Source organism: Balaenoptera borealis, assembly GCF_965194805.1.
Source record: "Balaenoptera borealis genome assembly, chromosome: 2".
In the NCBI taxonomy this organism is placed as follows: Eukaryota; Metazoa; Chordata; class Mammalia; order Artiodactyla; family Balaenopteridae; genus Balaenoptera; species Balaenoptera borealis.
In genome coordinates, this window is record NC_138867.1 from 155,129,854 (window position 1) to 155,148,209 (window position 18,356).

General features: G+C 45.7%; 1 protein-coding gene across 1 annotated transcript in view; it reads left to right on the top strand.

Annotated features, from left to right (window-relative positions):
* The window catches only part of DOCK2 (dedicator of cytokinesis 2), a 426,319-nt gene that overhangs the window by 330,084 nt on the left and 77,879 nt on the right, over positions 1-18,356 (top strand). The window contains exons 30-32 of the mRNA XM_082378747.1: positions 2,964-3,042; positions 13,949-14,049; positions 14,142-14,200. Coding sequence (XP_082234873.1) covers positions 2,964-3,042; positions 13,949-14,049; positions 14,142-14,200 — 239 coding nt within the window. The remainder of the gene's footprint in view (positions 1-2,963; positions 3,043-13,948; positions 14,050-14,141; positions 14,201-18,356) is intronic.

An 18,356-nucleotide genomic window follows, 5' to 3' on the forward strand; every position in this document is an offset into this window, starting at 1 on the left:
TGGGGTGGAGGGTTTTGTGGGATTTGTATTTCCTGTCTTTACATGGTCCTGCTGGCTGCAACTTGTCCTCTGACTGTCCATTTTGCTGTCGGTACCTGCCTTTGGAAGAAGAATGAAGCAACCCAAAGGGGTCTGGGCGGCCATAGCTACCATGTTACTATTGTCACCATGTGGCAGGCGCTGTGCTCAGCACTTACCATACATTTGCCAGTACACCCTGCGCGGACCCTGTGAAAGGGGTTACATTGCTGCTGTTTCACAAAAACGGAAACTTAGGTGTCAGACACGATATTAACATGTCCCAAATCCACACAGCTGGGAAGTGGCAAAGCCAGAAATCACATCCAGTTTTGTGTGTGTGTGTGTGTGTGTGTGTGTGTGTGTGTGTGTGTGTGTATACAAATTTTGTGATCCTGATAAGAGGATGCACTGCCTTCTCTGTTCAACAAATATTTATAGGTGAGGTTTTCAGAGGTGATGAAGAAGAGAGCCCAGTGCTACTGAAAATTAGTCCTTGGGCCACCTTTATCTATATGTCTTAGGTCTGTTTGCTACTTTACATTTAAACAAGGTTTTGTAACTTTCAAAGCTTTTTTATGTACATTTTCTCTTTCTGGCTTCTAACAGATGGATGTTATACAAAGTCGAATAATGAAGTGCTGATCTTTAAAAAAAAAAACAAAAACAAAAACCAAATATTTAGTGTTTAATGAACATCTAGCCCAGCTTCCTAACAAGCAACGCCTGATGTAGCACATGCTATAGTTGCCTTTGCCACACTCGTGGCCCACCCAAAATATACCTGCAGCTTCGGTGGACATTTCCCATGCATCCTGAGAGCTTCCTACTTCTTTCATTCTCTGGGCTTTATCTGGCTACAGGAGAGCTCTCAGCCCATCTGCAGGGCAGGCCAGAAGTGCTAGGGACTTAATGTCCGTAAGAGCAACTTTCAACCAGGGAGGGGCTGGTATTAATGGGTAAATAGCCCAGGACACTTCTGATGCTCAAGTATGTTCAATACAGTCTAAACTCAGAAGTTCCCATGCAGAATTGAGTCCCAGTTATTACCCAAAGCAATAACCTGCTGATAAACACTTCCTTTTACTGGCTTCCCACGGGTAGCCAAATAGACATTTTCCCTGGACCAGCCACTCAGTAGAGAAATTATTGATTGTCCACTGTTAATCAAAAATTATAGACAGTAGTACAGGGAAGATCTGGCCCCTCCCCTTTTAGATTTTACAAACACACACACACAGTGGAGACTTGGCCACAGTTGGGCATGTAGCAGTTTGGGAGGTGACTGCAAAAATCCAGGACAGAAATGATGGTGACTTGGTTCAGGTCAGTGGCAGTGAGTGACGAGAAGTAGTTGAATTTGGATATATTTTGAAAGTAATGCTAAGAGGTTTTGCCGACAGGTCAGGTGTAGGATGTGAGAGGAAGAGGAGAGTAGAGGATGCTAAGTCCCCCTACCCCTTGAGCAACTGGAAGAATGGAGTTGTTTTTAACTTAGATGGGAAGACGACAGAAAGAGGGCAGGTAATAGGAGTCAAGCTTTTGGCACGTATGCTTGAAATGCCTATTAGTCATCCAAGTGAAGGTATAGAGCAGAGAGCTGGAATGCAAGCTGGAGCTCGGGGCAAAGGCCGGGGATGAAGATATAAAATTTGGGAGTCAAAGGCATGTAGATTGGAGAGTAGATGAGATCATGGAGGGAGTCTCTGATTTCAAGGAAAGTACAGTCTAGTCGGAGGAGACAGTCGTTACTGAGTCACACAAATAACTCATTCGCAGACCATGATGAAGTCTGGAAAGGCAGTTGCACTGACTGTCCTCTGGGGGCCTGAAAGATGCAGCAGACCCTGCCCTGAAACGATTAGAAGGAGGGAGCATTCTATACAAAGGAAGAATACAGCTATGAACTCAGAAAACAACCAAAAGCACAAAGTAATAGTGAGAAATGATCCTAGCAAAGAAGGTGGGGTCCAATCATGGAGAGCATTGATGGTCAAGAGAAAGAGTTTAGATTTCTCCTGTGGGCAGTGGGGAGCCACTGAGGCGGGTGATCGACAGGATTGGAACTGTTCCATAGGGCAACTCACTCTAGAGGTTGAAAGGGTGAGAGATAAGAGGCTGTAAGACCAGAGAGTAGGGAGGAAGGAGAGGAAGGGCTGGATGGGAAGACATTTAAGAAGAAACACAATTTGACAACAGGTAACAAAATGTTCAATACATGTAAGATTTGATCAGCATTACCATCTCGAGAAGAAGAGTGGAGAAGAGGTGTATATGGGAGGTACAAGGCACACATAGAAGAGTGATCACTGAAACACTGTTTATAACAGAAAATGCTGAGAAGCAACGTAAAGGTCCATCAGTAAAAGACTGATGCAATACACTGTGATACATCTATACAATAGAATGCTCTTCAGTGATTAAAAGGGATGATATATATCTGAATTCACTGGCTTGAAAGGAACACACAATTTATTGTTGAGTAAGAGGCTGTGAAACAGAATTTATCGTTTAACCCCATTTATCAAAATGCTATCTTTATAATATCGTTTGTGTATATACGTCTAGGGAGACCTTTGAAATTATGTTTGTCAAAATGTCAGTGATGGTTTTCCCCAGATGATAGGATTGCTGGTGTGTCGTTTGTTCTTTTATTTATTTGATTTGGGAGGAGGCTATTTTTCTATCTTCCTGCATGGCATGAATTTTCTGCCACAAGCTTGTAACAGTTTAAACAAGAGACAATACAGATTTTCTAAAGGAAGTCAAACAGACAGGACAGGGCAAACATGGCCCCAGGTCTACAGTGAGAGCAGGTGTTAATGTGGGTCAATGAACCTCTTCCTTGGGTCTTTGGAACTAAAGGAACTTCAGTCTGAAGCATGGGGGAGGGGTGTCTGGGGTAGCGTGCTCAGATGGCCTGGTGACCTTCTCCCTTCTTCCAGGGTCTTCCTGAGAGCTATCAACAAGTTTGCAGAAACCATGAACCAGAAGTTCCTGGAAAACACGAACTTTGAGTTTCAGGTGAGTGTGAGGCGCCAGACTTGCCCTTGGAGTGCCCTGGCTGGGCTGCTCCAGCAATCTGGGCTAATTGCTCCACCAGACACATCCCAGAACACTCGGAAGCTATGCCTGTGTCTCTGGGTGTTTCCACAGAGCGGTGGTGGGGAGAGGGGAGGGAGGGAAGTACTCAGCGTTTGGAACCAGGCCCTTGATTAAATAGTCATCAACTGAGCAGCATATGCAAATGTGACCGTATGATGTATCTTGTGCTGAAGAGGAGACTTGCATTCATTCATTGTCAAAGTGGATGCCACCTTTTAAAAATGTATTACTTTTTTTTTACTTTTTTATTCACTGGAGCCTAGAAAAGCAGCCATTCTCAGATACTGAAAGATAAAGCTCACTAGTACATTTCTGTGACTTTCTGATTCCTCCAGAAATCACTTTTAGTGCTCAGACAAGACCTGGGAACTCTGTGAGATTCAGGGGCCTCAAAGCATGCCCCTGGGGCAGACAGGGCGACACATCTGCTCAGGGCCCAGGCAAGAAGAACCAACTCTTCAAAGCCTTGTGGACAAGTTCAGGTTGCTACCTCTGGCTGGAGGTGTGAGAGAGGGGACCCTTAAAAGGGGATCCCCCTCCAGGGAAGCCTCTGACCCCCAGGATCTCTCACAGCACAAGCTTAGGGAGTGGCCAGTAAGCTGGGGCGATGGCTTTTTCTGCCTGCTCGTCTGGGGTTTCAGTTCTTGTCTGGGCTCTGGCCTCTGACCAGCCGAGGAACCTCAGGCGAGGCCTGGACTGCATCCGTGCCTCAGCTGACTCATCTGTAAAATGCTCACAACACCTCCCCTCGCTACTTCGTAGGGTTTTTCCAGAACAGGAACGTACCAAGGCACTTGCTAGGGGAACTCACTTGTAAGGAAGGTCCCAACAGTTTCCCATCAAACACTTCCTCCTCCAAGAGGCCTCCCCTGCCTGGTTCCTCTCTGAAGGTCCCCTAACAACCCCATGGCCACTGTGTGTCACCACTTAGCCTGCTCTAGTCTCTTCATAGCACTCCATGCTATCTTTCTTATTTGCCTACATGCCTGTTCTCTTTCCTTTCTCTGGTAGAAGGTAAGCTTCGGGAGCGTGCAGACCTGTACTCACAGGGAGTCTATGCTGTGTTCCTGGCTCATAGTAGGTCTCCTTGGGGAGGTGATGCCTGGGCTGAGGTCTGTGAGATCCGCTCTGCTAGACAGCACCGGCCTATAAATACTTAATAAATGTTATCTTTGAATAAGATTCTCTCCCACTACCTTGCATTTAAATCAGGCAACTGAACTATAATGATAATGATGATGAAAAGAATAGTTGCCATTTTCTGACAGCATTGTGCGTGCAGATCTCACAAGAAGCACTTTAATGCGTTATCTTTCTCAGTCCTTATTACAACTACCCTACAAGGTAGTTACCATGACTTATTATTTTCTCTACTGGAGGGCTGTGGACACTAAGACTCCCAGGCGATGAGCAGATAGCCTGAAGTCACACAGCGTGTCAGTGCAGAGGTGGGACGAAAGCACAGCAGGGGCTGGCACCAGAGCCTGCAGATCACCGCAGCCACATGCTAGAGGTAGAGCTGCACCGCCACATTGGGTTGACTGCTTGGCAGGGTCTGCGTGAGAGTTATAAATCTTTGACACAGAAACAAAACATGTCACTTTGGCTGTTTGAATCAGGAGACGTGTTCGATCCCCTTCCAAATGTGGCCCAGGTGCCTGCAGGCTCTGGTTACGAGTACGATCAGGGGAGTTAATACGGCCATTGCTTTTTTGGAGGGGCAGCTCGGAACAACACACCTAGGGGCCAGTGGCAAGGCAGTGTTTGGGCCATAAAACTGTTGACTGGTTTGTTCATCTCTTTCCGTGGACGTTGGTAATTATAGCCTCGGACCTGATTTCCTGACTCTGGCTCTCCTCCATGGTCTTAGGGGGGTACTTTCCAAGAGAAGCTCAGCTTTAGTCCTTCATGCCATTCTTTTAGGTTTTATCCAGTTTTCCTGAAAGAAAATCTGCATCTGAGAGTGGCCCAGAGAAGTGGGGGTTTCATACATGGAAGGTTTGAGCTCATGAGCTGTGTGGCTTTAGGCAAATTACTTCACCTCTCTGTGCCTCGGTTTCCTCAACATCAAATTATGACACTAATAGTAGCTACTTCACTGGATTGTTGAGAGGATTCAGTGAATTAATTCGTGTAAAATACCTAGAAGAATGCCAGGAACATGGTAGCTGGTTAATAAATGTTAGCTCATTATAATTACAATAATTATCATTTTGATGTGATGATGATGACGGTGGTGGTTGTCCTAAATGTGTCAGGTCTGGGAACGCATATGTCAGTCCTCAGCAAACAGGACAGTAGGGAGGCACTTTCTGGTCACCACAACACTGCCTAGGGCTCTCACACCCACAAGATTTGTAAAACAGGAAAGTGGCCAACATTACAAAATGAAATGTCTCTTTTTCGAATGAGACTTCCACATATATTTAGTGGGAAGCACTCAAGGACAGGATCATTCTTCAAACTTATCTTTGTTCTCCTACCTTCTCCTCACTTGTGTGAGAATGGATTTGTTCTCTGTACCCTGCCTGGAACACGCCTTGTTTTCTTCTTACGGTTTCATTAATTATGCATTTAATATCCGCAGGAACAGCATCCACCACTAAGCGCAGCTGGCCTTGCCAGCTGCTGCCCAGAGGAGGGACAGGTACAATGAGATTATCCCTAATATCTTTTCCAGAGCTGTGGTTTTATGATTCAAAGGGCAAAAAGCAAGAAGCTCTGTGGGTGCCATTCTGTAGGTGACAAGACCTGGGAATTAGAAAAATGATGTTTCCTGCTTGGGACTAAAAAAATTTGCATTCCCAGGCCCTATTCAAGATGCTGGGCCTTGAGATTCACATCTGTTTTCATGGTCAGGGAAGACCAAGAGAGGATTTCGAGTTTAACTCAGTGAGAATTTTTGTTTAAGAGCAATTCTCATGAGTCCAGGCTATTGCAACATGCCTTGAGAAATTCAGAAGCAAAACAGAACACTGCCCTGCCTTCAAGGATCTTGGGGTCTCAATAGCAGACTGTAAATCCATCTTCTAGCATCCAAGCTTTTGAGGAAGGTGACTAACCTTTATTAGGCATCGACTTAGGGCATTTTGATCCTTATCATAACCCTGTTAGGTTGGGATATACCCATTTTACTGGTGAAGAAACTGAGCTTCAGAGAAGTGGTTGACTTTCCTGTTAAAGGCCATCTAACTATTAAGTGGGTCTTCTGGGATTCAACCACAGGCCTGTCTGCAATACCCAAGCTCTTTTCACTCTTCTGCACTGTCTCTTAGGAACAGGGTGCCTTTCGGATCTAGGAGACAGCTCTATGTAGCTCCAGAAACAGTCTGCCCTTGTTAGCTTTTGCTGGCTGTGGGACAGGGAGCTCTTCAATGACTGGCTGCAGAATTAGACTCTCCATGTTGGAAACTCTGATTGGTCCAGGAATCAGTGGTTGCGCTTCAGATGTGTTCTTTGGCTCCAAATAATTTTTTTCCATCTTAGGTGGATGTCTGATTGCTACTAAGACTGTTCTCTCTACTTGGGAAGCTATAAGTGTCTCTGCCTTTGGTAATTCCAGCCTTAGTCTTTAGGCATTTCTGGATCAGCTTCTGGGCACCAGACCACCTTGGGATCATTTTTAAACCTGTACTGGAGACCCTGTGAAATGAAAAGCTTCCAGAATATTCCCAGCCATTGGTGGAGGAATGAGGGCAGGCTTGGTCTTTGTAATGGGAAATGTAACCAGTGATGGCAAAATACATGAGAGAGGGAGCACAGACACAGAGGGAGCACTCATTGACGCCTTGAAGAGCCCCACAACACTACCCACAGGGAGGTCATGGCAGGACGCCTCCGCCAGGCAGGAAGATGGCCACGTGCTTGGGGACAGCTTCTGCGGCCCTGCCTGCTTCAGCTTGAGGACCCTAGACAACCTCTGGACTGATGTTCCCAACCTGAATCTGTAGTTGGAAACCTTTACTCCCAGAGTCAATGGCATCTTCAGAATGGCCATGGCAACTGGGCCTTTGCACCACAGAGGTGGGTATGCTGACTGCATTTCAGCAACCCGGGGTGTTGGGTCCTTTTTTTTAAAAAATAAGAATTTGGGGTAAATAATAATTCAAGGCCATTGAGAAAGAAACTTATAGGATCAGACATTCTTGATGTCTCTGCTGTAAAGATATCTGATGAACCAGTGGAAAACTTCGACCAACGACAAAGGCTAACAAGAACCAAGAAAGAAGAAGAAGAGCAATTTTAGCAGAAGAGCAGAGTGGTTAAAGAATGCAAGTTCTGGGGCTTCCCTGGTGGCGCAGTGGTTGAGAATCTGCCTGCCAATGCAGGGGACACGGGTTCGAGCCCTGGTCGGGGAAGATCCCACATGCCGCGGAGCGACTGGGCCCGTGAGCCACAATTGCTGAGCCTGCGCGTCTGGAGCCTGTGCTCCGCAACAAGAGAGGCCGCGACAGTGAGAGGCCCGCGCAACGCAATGAAGAGTGGCCCCCGCTCGCCGCAACTGGAGAAAGCCCTCGCACAGAAACGAAGACCCAACACAGCCAAAAATAAATAAATTAAAATAAATAAATTAAAAAAAAATAATGCCTCCAGTGACATACGAATGGTGCTTATCCTCACTGATAATTAGGAAATATAAATAAAATGAGAGTGGGATCATTTAAAAAAAAAAAAAAGAATGCAAGTTCTGGAGACAGATACACTTGGATTCAAATGCCAGCTTCATCATTTTGTAACTGTGTGACCTTGGGCAAGTTATTCAACCTCTCTGGGCCTCAGTTCCCTGTTCTCTAAAATGGGGAGAATCATAATACCAATAGCATAGTTTCTGGGGAGGATTTAACAAGAACACATGTGGCATGCTGGGCTCATTAATGAACTCATTCAACAAATATTTCCTGAGTACATGTTGGGTTAGACATGATCCTAGCCACTGGATATACAACAGGGAATAAAAAAATGAGGTTCTTGCTTGCATGATGCTTATTACATCCAGTAGAGGAGACAGAAAATAAATTAGTTCTGCTTAAAATATGTCATGAATCCTGTGAACAGGGTGTAATGAGGGCAAATAATGGATGGATCTACTTTAGTCCAGGCGGCTGGGAAGGCTTCCCCTGGAAGTGAGTTTTGAACTGAGATCAAAAGGCTGAGTAGGGGGGCGTCCCTGGTGGCGCAGTGGTTGAGAATCTGCCTGCCAATGCAGGGGACACGGGTTCGAGCCCTGGTCTGGGAAGATCCCACACGCCGTGGAGCAACTAGGCCCGTGAGCCACAATTACTGAGCCTGGGCGTCTGGAGCCTGTGCTGCACAACAGGAGAGGCTGTGATAATGAGAGGCCCGCACACCGCGATGAAGAGTGGCCCACACTTGCCGCAACTAGAGAAAGCCCTCACACAGAGACGAAGACCCAACACAGCCATAAATAAATAAAATAAATAAATTTTTTTAAAAAAAGGCTGGGGCTTCCCTGGTGGTGCAATGGTTGAGAGTCCGCCTGCCAATGCAGGGGACACGGGTTCGAGCCCTGGTCTGGGAGGATCCCACATGCTGCGGAGCAGCTGGGCCCGTGAGCCACAACTACTGAGCTTGCGCGTCTGGAGCCTGTGCCCCGCAACGGGAGGGGCCGCGATAGTGAAAGGCCCGCGCACCGCGATGAAGAGCGGCCCCCGCACCGCGATGAAGAGTGGCCCCCACTTGCCGCAACTAGAGAAAGCCCTCGCACGAACCGAAGACCCAGCACAGCCAAAAATAAATAAATAAATAAATAAAAAATAAAAGTAGCTATAAAAAAATTAAAAAAAAAAAAAAGTCTGAGTAGGAGTTTACTAGGTAGCAATTTCCTCATTTTGTCCTTATAAGTACCCCCTTTAGATAGTAAAGTCTCAGAGAGGCAGGGTAACTTGCCCATGACAATGGAGCTTGTAATTGGATTGGAATTCTGGAAGGTAACCTGACAGTATCTATGAAAACAAACAACAAAGACAACACAAACAATAACAATATCTGCATAGACCCTGTGCCTTAGCAGTTCCACGTCTAGGAATGTATACTACATAACAGTCTCTCATGCATAAAGATATATAAACAAGAATGTTGATTACAGCACCAGTGCTAAAGAAGAAAAAAGTTGAAATCAAGCTAAATGTCTATAAATAGGAAATTGGTTACAATTAAAGTACATTCTTAGAGCAGAAGACCATGCAGCAATAAAAGAGAATGAAGCAGATCTGTATATGCTAATGTGGAAACATCTGCAAGAAATATTGATGAGAGAAAAAAGCAAAGTATAGCAGACTATTAAGAAAAGATGTCTATATATATGTTTGTTTATACACAAAAATTTTTGGAAGGATATCCAGGAAATTGTTAGCAACATTTTCTTCTGAGGAATTAGACTAGGGTCCAAGGTAGGATGGAAAATAACTTTTTATTATTTAATCTTTTCAGTCATTTAATTTTTTTTACTGTGTGCATATTACATTTATAATTTTTTGAGAGTTAATTAAAAATAGCTGAATTCTAATTACACCCACTAGCGGTATGACTGGGTGGGTGGTTAATTTATCTGGATCTCACTGTTTACGTCTGTGAAGTAATAGATTTGGACCAGATGACCCTGAAATTTATTCCAGCTTTAACCTTCTATTGTCCTACGATTTCAAAATATGAAATTCCCAATCAGAAATCACCTTACTTCTTCCCCAGGGAAAAGGAACCCGTGTGTTTTGCCAAAGATTCTGTGGCTTCTCTGAGCCATCCAGGCTGGGCTCTTAATAAAATGCCACCGGGCAGCTTGGGCCAGGGAGGAAAGAAAAATCTGGGATCTTTGGAAACAACTGGAGAATCTCTCTAACAAAATGGTGATCGATAAATAAATATTTTCTGGAGCACAGCTGTATTCGAGCCATCGTACTGAATTTAGCATTAAGGATACAAATAAGTAGAAGCCAGAACCCTTGGTACTGGTGGAACTTACAATCGGAAAAGACAGGGCTTACAAATGCTCTACGACCAGCACTTATAACAATCCTTTATGGTAGTTACCATTATTTTTTCCATTTTACAAGTAAGAAAAATGAGGCTCAGAAAGGTCAAGTAACTAGCCAAAGACAGCTCAGCTAGTAAGAGAGAGACTGGTATCCATTCCCTAGTCTGTGAGACACTGATGCATGTGCTCTTAACCACTGGATGATCCTGTCACGGGAAGTGAGCAGAGCACAAGGTCAGGTGCGGAACGATGGACCCACGTCTGTGGTTGCACCTACTAAGTGCTCCTGAAATCCGGAAGGGCTGAGCAGACCTGATGTGCTCTGCCTTCTGGGAAGGCCTCATGAAGGAAGCGGATCTCGAGCTGGGCTTTAATGAAAGGATGGAAGTTAGATGCTGCAGGTGTGAAAGCCACTGTGAGCAGAGCCACGGAGGCCAAGATGCTTGTGTTCTATCTGTGAGTCTGAGCAGATCAGCCCCTCCCCCTCCCCTGGAAGAGGCAGTTTGCTGAGGGAGAAAACACTGGAAGTTGCCTGAAAAGCCAGGTTAGTTCATTTGGTTCTGATTCTTCAGGAGCAAGAGTCAAGGAAGGTGCAGGCAAGAAGTATCATGAGTGCCCAGCCATGTCTAGTTGTGGCCACTGCTCAGCTCTCAAACACTGGACAGAGCCACTGACCATGACGGCCTTCCCTCAGTTCCAAAGTTGGACCCACAGAGCCTCATGGGCAGAACTGGACAGGGGCTGTGGGTGAGATACTTAGGGGCACCATTTCTGATCCACTAAGAAGAAGAAGCACTGGATCTGTGGTCTCATGGTCCACGAAGATCTTCAAGGAGAGAAGTCAAAAGAAAATCAGGTGCACTCCTAAGTATATACCCAAGAGAACTGAAAATATACATCCACACAAAAACTCGTATGTAGATGTTCATAGCAGCATTATCCATAATAGCCAAAAGGTGGAAACAAACCAAATGTCCATCATGGATAAACAAAATGTGGTATATCCATATATATTTATACCCAGAATAGTATTCAGCAATAAACAGAAATGAAGTACTGACACCTGTGACAACGTGGATGAACCTTGAAAACGTCATGCTTAGTGAAAGGAGCCAGACACTAAAGAAAGGTCACGTATTTTCTGATTCCATTTCTATGAAATGTCAAATCCACAGAGACAGAAGTAGCTTTGTGGTTGCCAGGGGCTGAGGAGGAAGGAAGAATGGAAGTGACTGCTAATGGGTGGACGGTTTCTTTTTGGGGCAATGAAAATGTTCTAAAATTAGGTAGTAGTGAAAATTGTAGTACCTTGTGAGTATACTCAAACCCACTGAATGATATACTTTAAAAAATTAATGTTATGGTATGTGAATTATATCTCAACTTTAAAAAAGAAAATCAGGAATGTGTGACAGAAAACATTTTTGAAGGACCAAGTCAGGTAGAATAGAGGCTAGCAAGATGCTTAATTAGATTTGACAGTGTCTAGGTATTCTCAAACATGGTTGGGCGAGGGGGATTTCTGGAATTACTCTCAAAAGCGATACCAATTCATCTTACTTTGTCACATACCTATTTCCTGTTGTATCCTGATTATTCTTATGAAATCCCCTAAATTCAGGAATTTCTCACCCTAAAAATAACCCATTCCATGTCCTATGACCAGGTTTTCCCATTCCTTGGCTTGTGGTTTCATATCCTGGTCTTAAACAGGAGGAGGTGTGAGCTCTGGGCTTACGCAGACCAAAACAGTACATTTTCAGAACGTGCAAGTCATGGGGACGCCAGGAGGAAGGACAGTCAGAGTGGCTGAGAGACGCCCTGACCTTTATTGTGTTTGGATAAGCGAGGTTACTACGGAAACAGAAGAGCCTGAGATCTGATTCTCAGGGTGATGGGCAGTCTTTGGAGGACTTTGAGGAAGGGAGTGATACGATCCGATCCTTCCAGGTTCTGTGTGCAGAGTTGACTTTACGGGGGCCACAAGCCAGGAGGTCACTTCACTGCACCCCTGGAGAGACTTGGTCTTTTTGGACTCTGGGAGATAAAGTTTCAAGTAAAAGAAGGAAAGCTCATTTCCTCAACAGAGTACGAGCTGCACAAGGGCAGGGACTGCTGTCTGTGTAACCATTGCCCTATCCCCACATGATGACAATGCCTGGCCCATTGAAGATGTTCAATAAATATGTGTTAATGCATCCTCAGCTAAAGACTGATCACGGCGTGTAGAAAGAGACTTGAACGTCAATCAGTAGGCCTGGGTTTAAATCCCAGCTCTGCTGTATGTTTAACAAGCTGTGTGACCTTAGGCAAAATACTTAAGCCCTCTAAGCCTCGGTCTCCTCAACTGTAAAATGGGCCTAATAATGGCTACCAAGTTTTGAGAGATGAAAGGAGGGATGTGTGGGAAAGTGCCTGACCCATGGTAAAATGAAGGGCTTGTTTTGCTCCTTTTTGAAACTGGAACCACAAGCCCATATGAAAATAATACTCTGGGCAGCAGTAAGGGCTTTATCAAGGGTAGAGCTGCCTTTCACTTAGTCTTGGCCATCTGAAACTTCCGATGAACATCTTTGAGTGAAGGATGAAGGTCTCATTGGCAGGTGATTTCCCCAGCTGGTGTTAACCCTCCCCTTGCTAGTCAATGTTTAGAGGAGGCTGGAAGTGTGTGGGCTTTGTCCAGCAAAGCTGCCCCCCCACCTGCTCCTTGCAGGGCCATGGCATCTTGTAATAATTGCCCCTGAGCACCGAAGGCACCAGGTTGTACTATTTGCTTTGGTACCAAAGGAGTCACTAGAATAATGAAAAGAATAATAGGGCAAACCAGTGCTTTGGAGCTCTTACTGAGATTCATGCCCTTTAAACACATCATCTTTACTATAGCCCTCTGCATTGGATACACAGGTACCTCTTCTGCAGATGGGTTTACTGAGGCTCAACAATACCTTGGTTTGGGTCTCCATCTCTCGGTTCTGTAGCCTGTGTCAATATCACCGTCACTGCTGCTAATCTTTGGAGCCCTTGCTCTGCGCTGCACACTTTACCTGATCTATTTCACCATGAGTAGGTGGAGTGGCTTCTAGTATTAGTCTCTCCATTTAGCACCAAGAGATCATGTAAATGTTATAGTTATGACAAGCTTACCTGTAAACTTGGCCCTCAGTGGTTCTTGAACTCAAATTAGCATTACAGTCACCCAGAGTACTTGTGAACACACGATTTCTGGGGTCTGATTCAGTAGGTCAAGGGTGGGTCCAGAGAACTTGCATTTCTAATGAGTTCCCAGATGATGCTGATACTGCTGGCCAGAGCCACACTTCAAAACCATTGAACTAAAGAGAAGGAAAAGGCAAAATATTCTAAGATGGAATAGGTTGCAGGCTGGTCCTCTGAGCTGTCGGGTGAATTAGGGAGGACTTCCAGAGAGGCTGAGAGTCTCTGAAATACTTAATCCCTCATCACCCTCTAATTCTAGGGCAGAGAACCAGCTCACCAGGGCACCCAGCTGGGGTGACTTATTTGTCTTTCAAAAAAACAAAACGAAGCAAAACAACAACAATAAAAAAGCAGCCCTAAAAATCTTCCTCCTTGCCCAAATCCTGTTGTCAGAGAGACGATGTGGTCGGCACCTAGAGAAATCCATCAATTATCCTCGCTTTGGCCGGGATGTTAATTTCAGAGTCAGTGCCAGTTAGAAAATTGCAGCACGCAGAATTAAACTGGTTCTGTCTCTGTCTTCTGCCATCTTCATAAATTATTCACATTACCCAGCGTTTAATATGCTTTCCCACTTCAGACCCTCTCCATGACTGTTCTCCACTCTTTCATTTACAGCTGTGGAACAACTATTTTCATCTGGCAGTGGCTTTTATCACTCAGGATTCTCTGCAGCTGGAGCAGCTCTCACACGCCAAATACAACAAAATCCTGAATAAGTAGGTTGCATTTGGATCTCTTGAAAGGGGCGTAGGGGTTCATGAGAATCTCTGAGATGGTGACTGAAGCAGACATTTTTTGTTCCTCCTAGGTACGGGGACATGAGACGGCTAATTGGCTTCTCCATCCGTGATATGTGGTACAAACTTGGTGAGTAAGCACACGCATCCAGACAGACACCATCTGCACAGGCCAGGCTCCTTCTTGAAGACCATCCGTTAGAGGGCCATGGGGGCTTCAGCAGTGGGAGCTTGAAATAATAGTTTATCACTGTATGCACCCCGGGTCCTTAATAAGTGCCTGATGAGAGAGGGTGCCCATCCCCCAAATCCCCACCACCACCAAAACAGCTGTGGGTCTGCTTCTCCTTGATGCCCCTGAGGGGTTAAGAAGTCAAACTGGAATTTACAAGAAGGAGAAAGAGCACGACTGCTGTGGGAATGCACGTCCTCACACATCACACATGTGCTTTCTGCTTACTGGTGGGCGTTCTGCATCCTGCTTCCCATGTGATGTAGTGATCCACAAAAGACTCTCCGACCGCATGGGGGAGAATTGTTTCCATGGAAGACGAAGGTCTTTTGCGGTATGTTTGAGCTGAAACGTGACCCCAGAAGCTGTCCCTGCTTCAGTGAGCTGCAGGAATCCTGTGTGAGCTGAGTGGCATCTGTGGGAGGAAAGAAGGGGAGTTGGAGTCAGCCAGGCATTTAGGGAGGGTCTGAGTCAGACCAGGGCTAAGGAGATCTTTATTTAATCTTCACATCACCTCCTGCAAGATGGAAACATTACCTGCTCCTTTTACTGATCAGGAAACTCAGAGAGGGAAGCAATTTGCTTGAGATGAAACAGTGGCAAATCCCAGAGCTTGGTTTTGATTCCACGAGCCTGGGGGCCACATACCTTGCCCAAGGCCTGAATCCTGCTCCGTAAATAGGTGCGGAAAGGATGAATGGGTAGATGGATGGATGAATAAATAGTAACAAGTAATGAGCCATTTTCACCTCCGATTCTTGTGCACCCTCCTTGACTCTCTGCTGCCGAATTGCTCTGCCCTGGGCCTGGATGTGGGCCCTCTTCAGTCGAGCACTTGCAATGCTGTGCCCATCTCTTAGATTCAACCTATATCACCTCCCCTGACTTTGCTTCTTGCCTCCCCAGACATCTTAGTGTCTTTCAGTTCCCATCTGATTTCCTGGACAGCCGTTCCTTGCCCTTTCCAGCAAGGCCCACTCGTTGTGGGGAAAGCACAGTGGATATCAGCCTGGGTTTTGTGTTTGCTGGCAGCAACTCAACTCAGGCCAAGAGCACACACTGGTAACAGGAGGGTTGTGGACTGGCTCACAAAATCAAAGGGAGAGCTGGGCAACCAGGCCCAGAACGGACTCCACACCGCTGCCTGGGGCCTTGCCCCGTCATTTACATGCGATGAGGCCCAAAGCCAGGGGACTGAGTGACACTGGGCCTAACCTGGGGAAACAGCATCTCCTCCCAGCGTGCTTATGCGGATCATAAGGGCAAATACTGGGAGAGTGAAGCCGTGGAGGGCACACCCATGTCAGAGTTTTTATCATTATTTTCACCCTTGCGCCATCAGGAGGGAGCCTAATTTTCCTGTTCTGGCTCAGTAGTCATCAAAGCCAGGCCTGTGTCGCTAAGGCCTGAAGGGCAGGGCCCGGGCAGCGCGCAGGCAGGTAATGTAAAAGAGTGAAGGGGCTGATGTATGTTAAACCCACAGAAATCCATAAAGCAGGGGACCGTCAGCATTTGGGGCTGGATGATTCTTTGTTGTGGCGGCTGCCCTACGTTCTGTACGATATTTAGTAGCATCCCTGACCTCTAGCCACCAGACGCCTACCCACCAGATCCTCCTTAGCTGCGATAACCAAAAACAGTCTCTAGACATTGCCAAATGTCGTCTGTGTGTGTGTGTGTGTGTGTGTGTGTGCGTGCGTGTGTGTATACAGAATTACCCCCATTTGTAAGCCACTATCATAAATAAATAGCATCTCTGCCCTGTCTTTCTAGAACAGCATACCTTTCTCAGTCTATCTTTTGTTTTTCCACTTTGGATAATGACAGGGCTGTAAGAAATATTTTATGTTTCATTCACCATTACCCTGCAATAGGAAAAAACAAAAAAGCATAGTGCAAGTGAAGGCCTACCTGGTGGCCAGCATCTGGCCTCCGAGGTCAGACTTATAGGAAGGAGTCGGTGGGCCTGCTGCAGAGTGAAGCAGATGTGCCCCAGCTAAAAGGGACAGTTGCTGTCCTGCTCTGGTTGACTGCCATCCTTTTAGAATGCAAGGCCGACCTTGTCACATCTTCCGTTTTTTCAAAAGAAGCCAGGAAACATAATTTTTAAATGCATTTTCCAATTTATGAATATTGGTGATAACTAATTGAAAGTTTTTAAAACGTTGAATGTGTCCAGTGAAACCTGGGGCCCAGATTCGGTTTGCATATGAGTTTGCATTCTTTGCTTTACAACAGCAAAGAGGAGGTAAAGCCGTGGTGGGCTTCCTTTCCCAGATCTACATATCAAGCTTTGCCAGAATTGCAAAACAGGGATCTGTGCTTTGTTTGTTTCTAGTTTTTCCACACAGCCTGCTCTTTTCTGAATGTCCTTCATTGCCGTTGTTTTGCACACAGAAGATTTTATTTAGATATAGATTATGTTTTGGCAGGCATTCCTGTGTTCCCAATTATGCTGATGAATGAAAAGATGTTACCAAATATTCCACCTGCTTAGAATCACAGAACATCAGAACTGGAAGGGTCCTTTAGAGATCATATTGTCCATCATTTTTCAAACGTTTATTTTTAGCTGAGGACCAATAAAAAAATATCCTGCGCAACACAGAAATTGGATGAAAGCCAAGCTATTCTAATTGAAGTCGAGTGGGGAGCCCAGAGCCCATTATAATGGGCGTCTCCTGAGCTCCCATGTAGACCCCTGTGGATTTTCTGGGGAGAAATCCTGAAGTACTTCAGAGAATAGTTTGAAGCTACAGGTCTGGTCCAACCCACCATTTTACCAATGAGGAAACTGAGGCACAGAGAGGCAAAGAGGTGTGTACAAGATCCTGGAGTGGATTAGAGTTAGATTCAGGACAAGTACTCTGGCACGAGTGTTTGTCCAGAAGCATCACGAGCTCCTTGATGTATTCAAGTACCTGTAGGATGAATTAATGTTGTTAGGGTTTGGGGGTTGCAAGAAAGAGATGCTGACTGTGGCTGCCTTAATCAGGGAAGGTACTTATCGGAAGGGGAAGGGGGAAATGGGCTACGAAGGGTAGGGCCAGAGACACTCAAGGATCCACGGCAGGTGGTGTGACATTGCCTTCAGGATGTTCCATCCCAACATCACTCTGCTAAAGGTCCAGTCTCCAGGGGACACCATTCTATTGGCCTTCCTTGGATGACCTCTCCATCAGTGCCCCCACCAAGCCTACATCCATCAAGGGAGGCAGAATTTCCCAAAGTAAAATGTTCATGGAGTTATGAGAGGTCAAACAAAGGCACAGATGTCCACAGCAGAAAACAAAAAGTAAAGGATGCTGCTGGCAAGGATGGCGGAGGCTCCAGGGAAGAGGAAGGTATATCAGCCTGAAGGGGTTTTCCTGCTGCCCATTGGTTACATGGCTGCCTTCTCTTTGCCTGTCTCCTTCAGGGATAAGGGGAGGCAGAGTGAATGGATGGTTCCCCATCCCCACCCTACTCTGCGTTCTGCCAGATGATGTCATTAGCACACTTTCTCTAACATGCTAATGAGGTTAATCTGCTAATCCAAACCAGGAGTAAGCACTGTATACATGAGTGCCCAATGTAGTGAGAACACTGCCTTGGGTAATGATGGGTTTTAAAGTGCAATTCGTGGAATATCCAAGACAGAGTGAAACTTAGAAGCTATCTGTGGCAGACGAGGCTGAGTGCCCACACAACAGCCATTCCATCCTTCTTCCTGGCTAACTGATCCCTGATTTTTTTTTTCATGATCACAATTTGCTCAGTGAACAATGACTTGTAGCAGGTGATGGCCATGTGACCCCGCTCTAGCCAATGAGAATCAGAAGAAATAAACTTCCTGGGGCTTCAGGAAAACATTTTTTCCCAATTAAAGTAAAAGGAAGGGGGACAAATTCAATGAGCACAACACATTTTTTGCCCATAGTCTTTCCCCCTCTTCCTTTCTGGGAAACAGTAAGATGCCTGGAGGTGTGGTAGCCATCTTGAAGCCATGAAGACAAGAGTCACACCCTAAGGATGGAGGAGCAGCTCTGGACTGACCATCTTTGGCTTCTTGTTA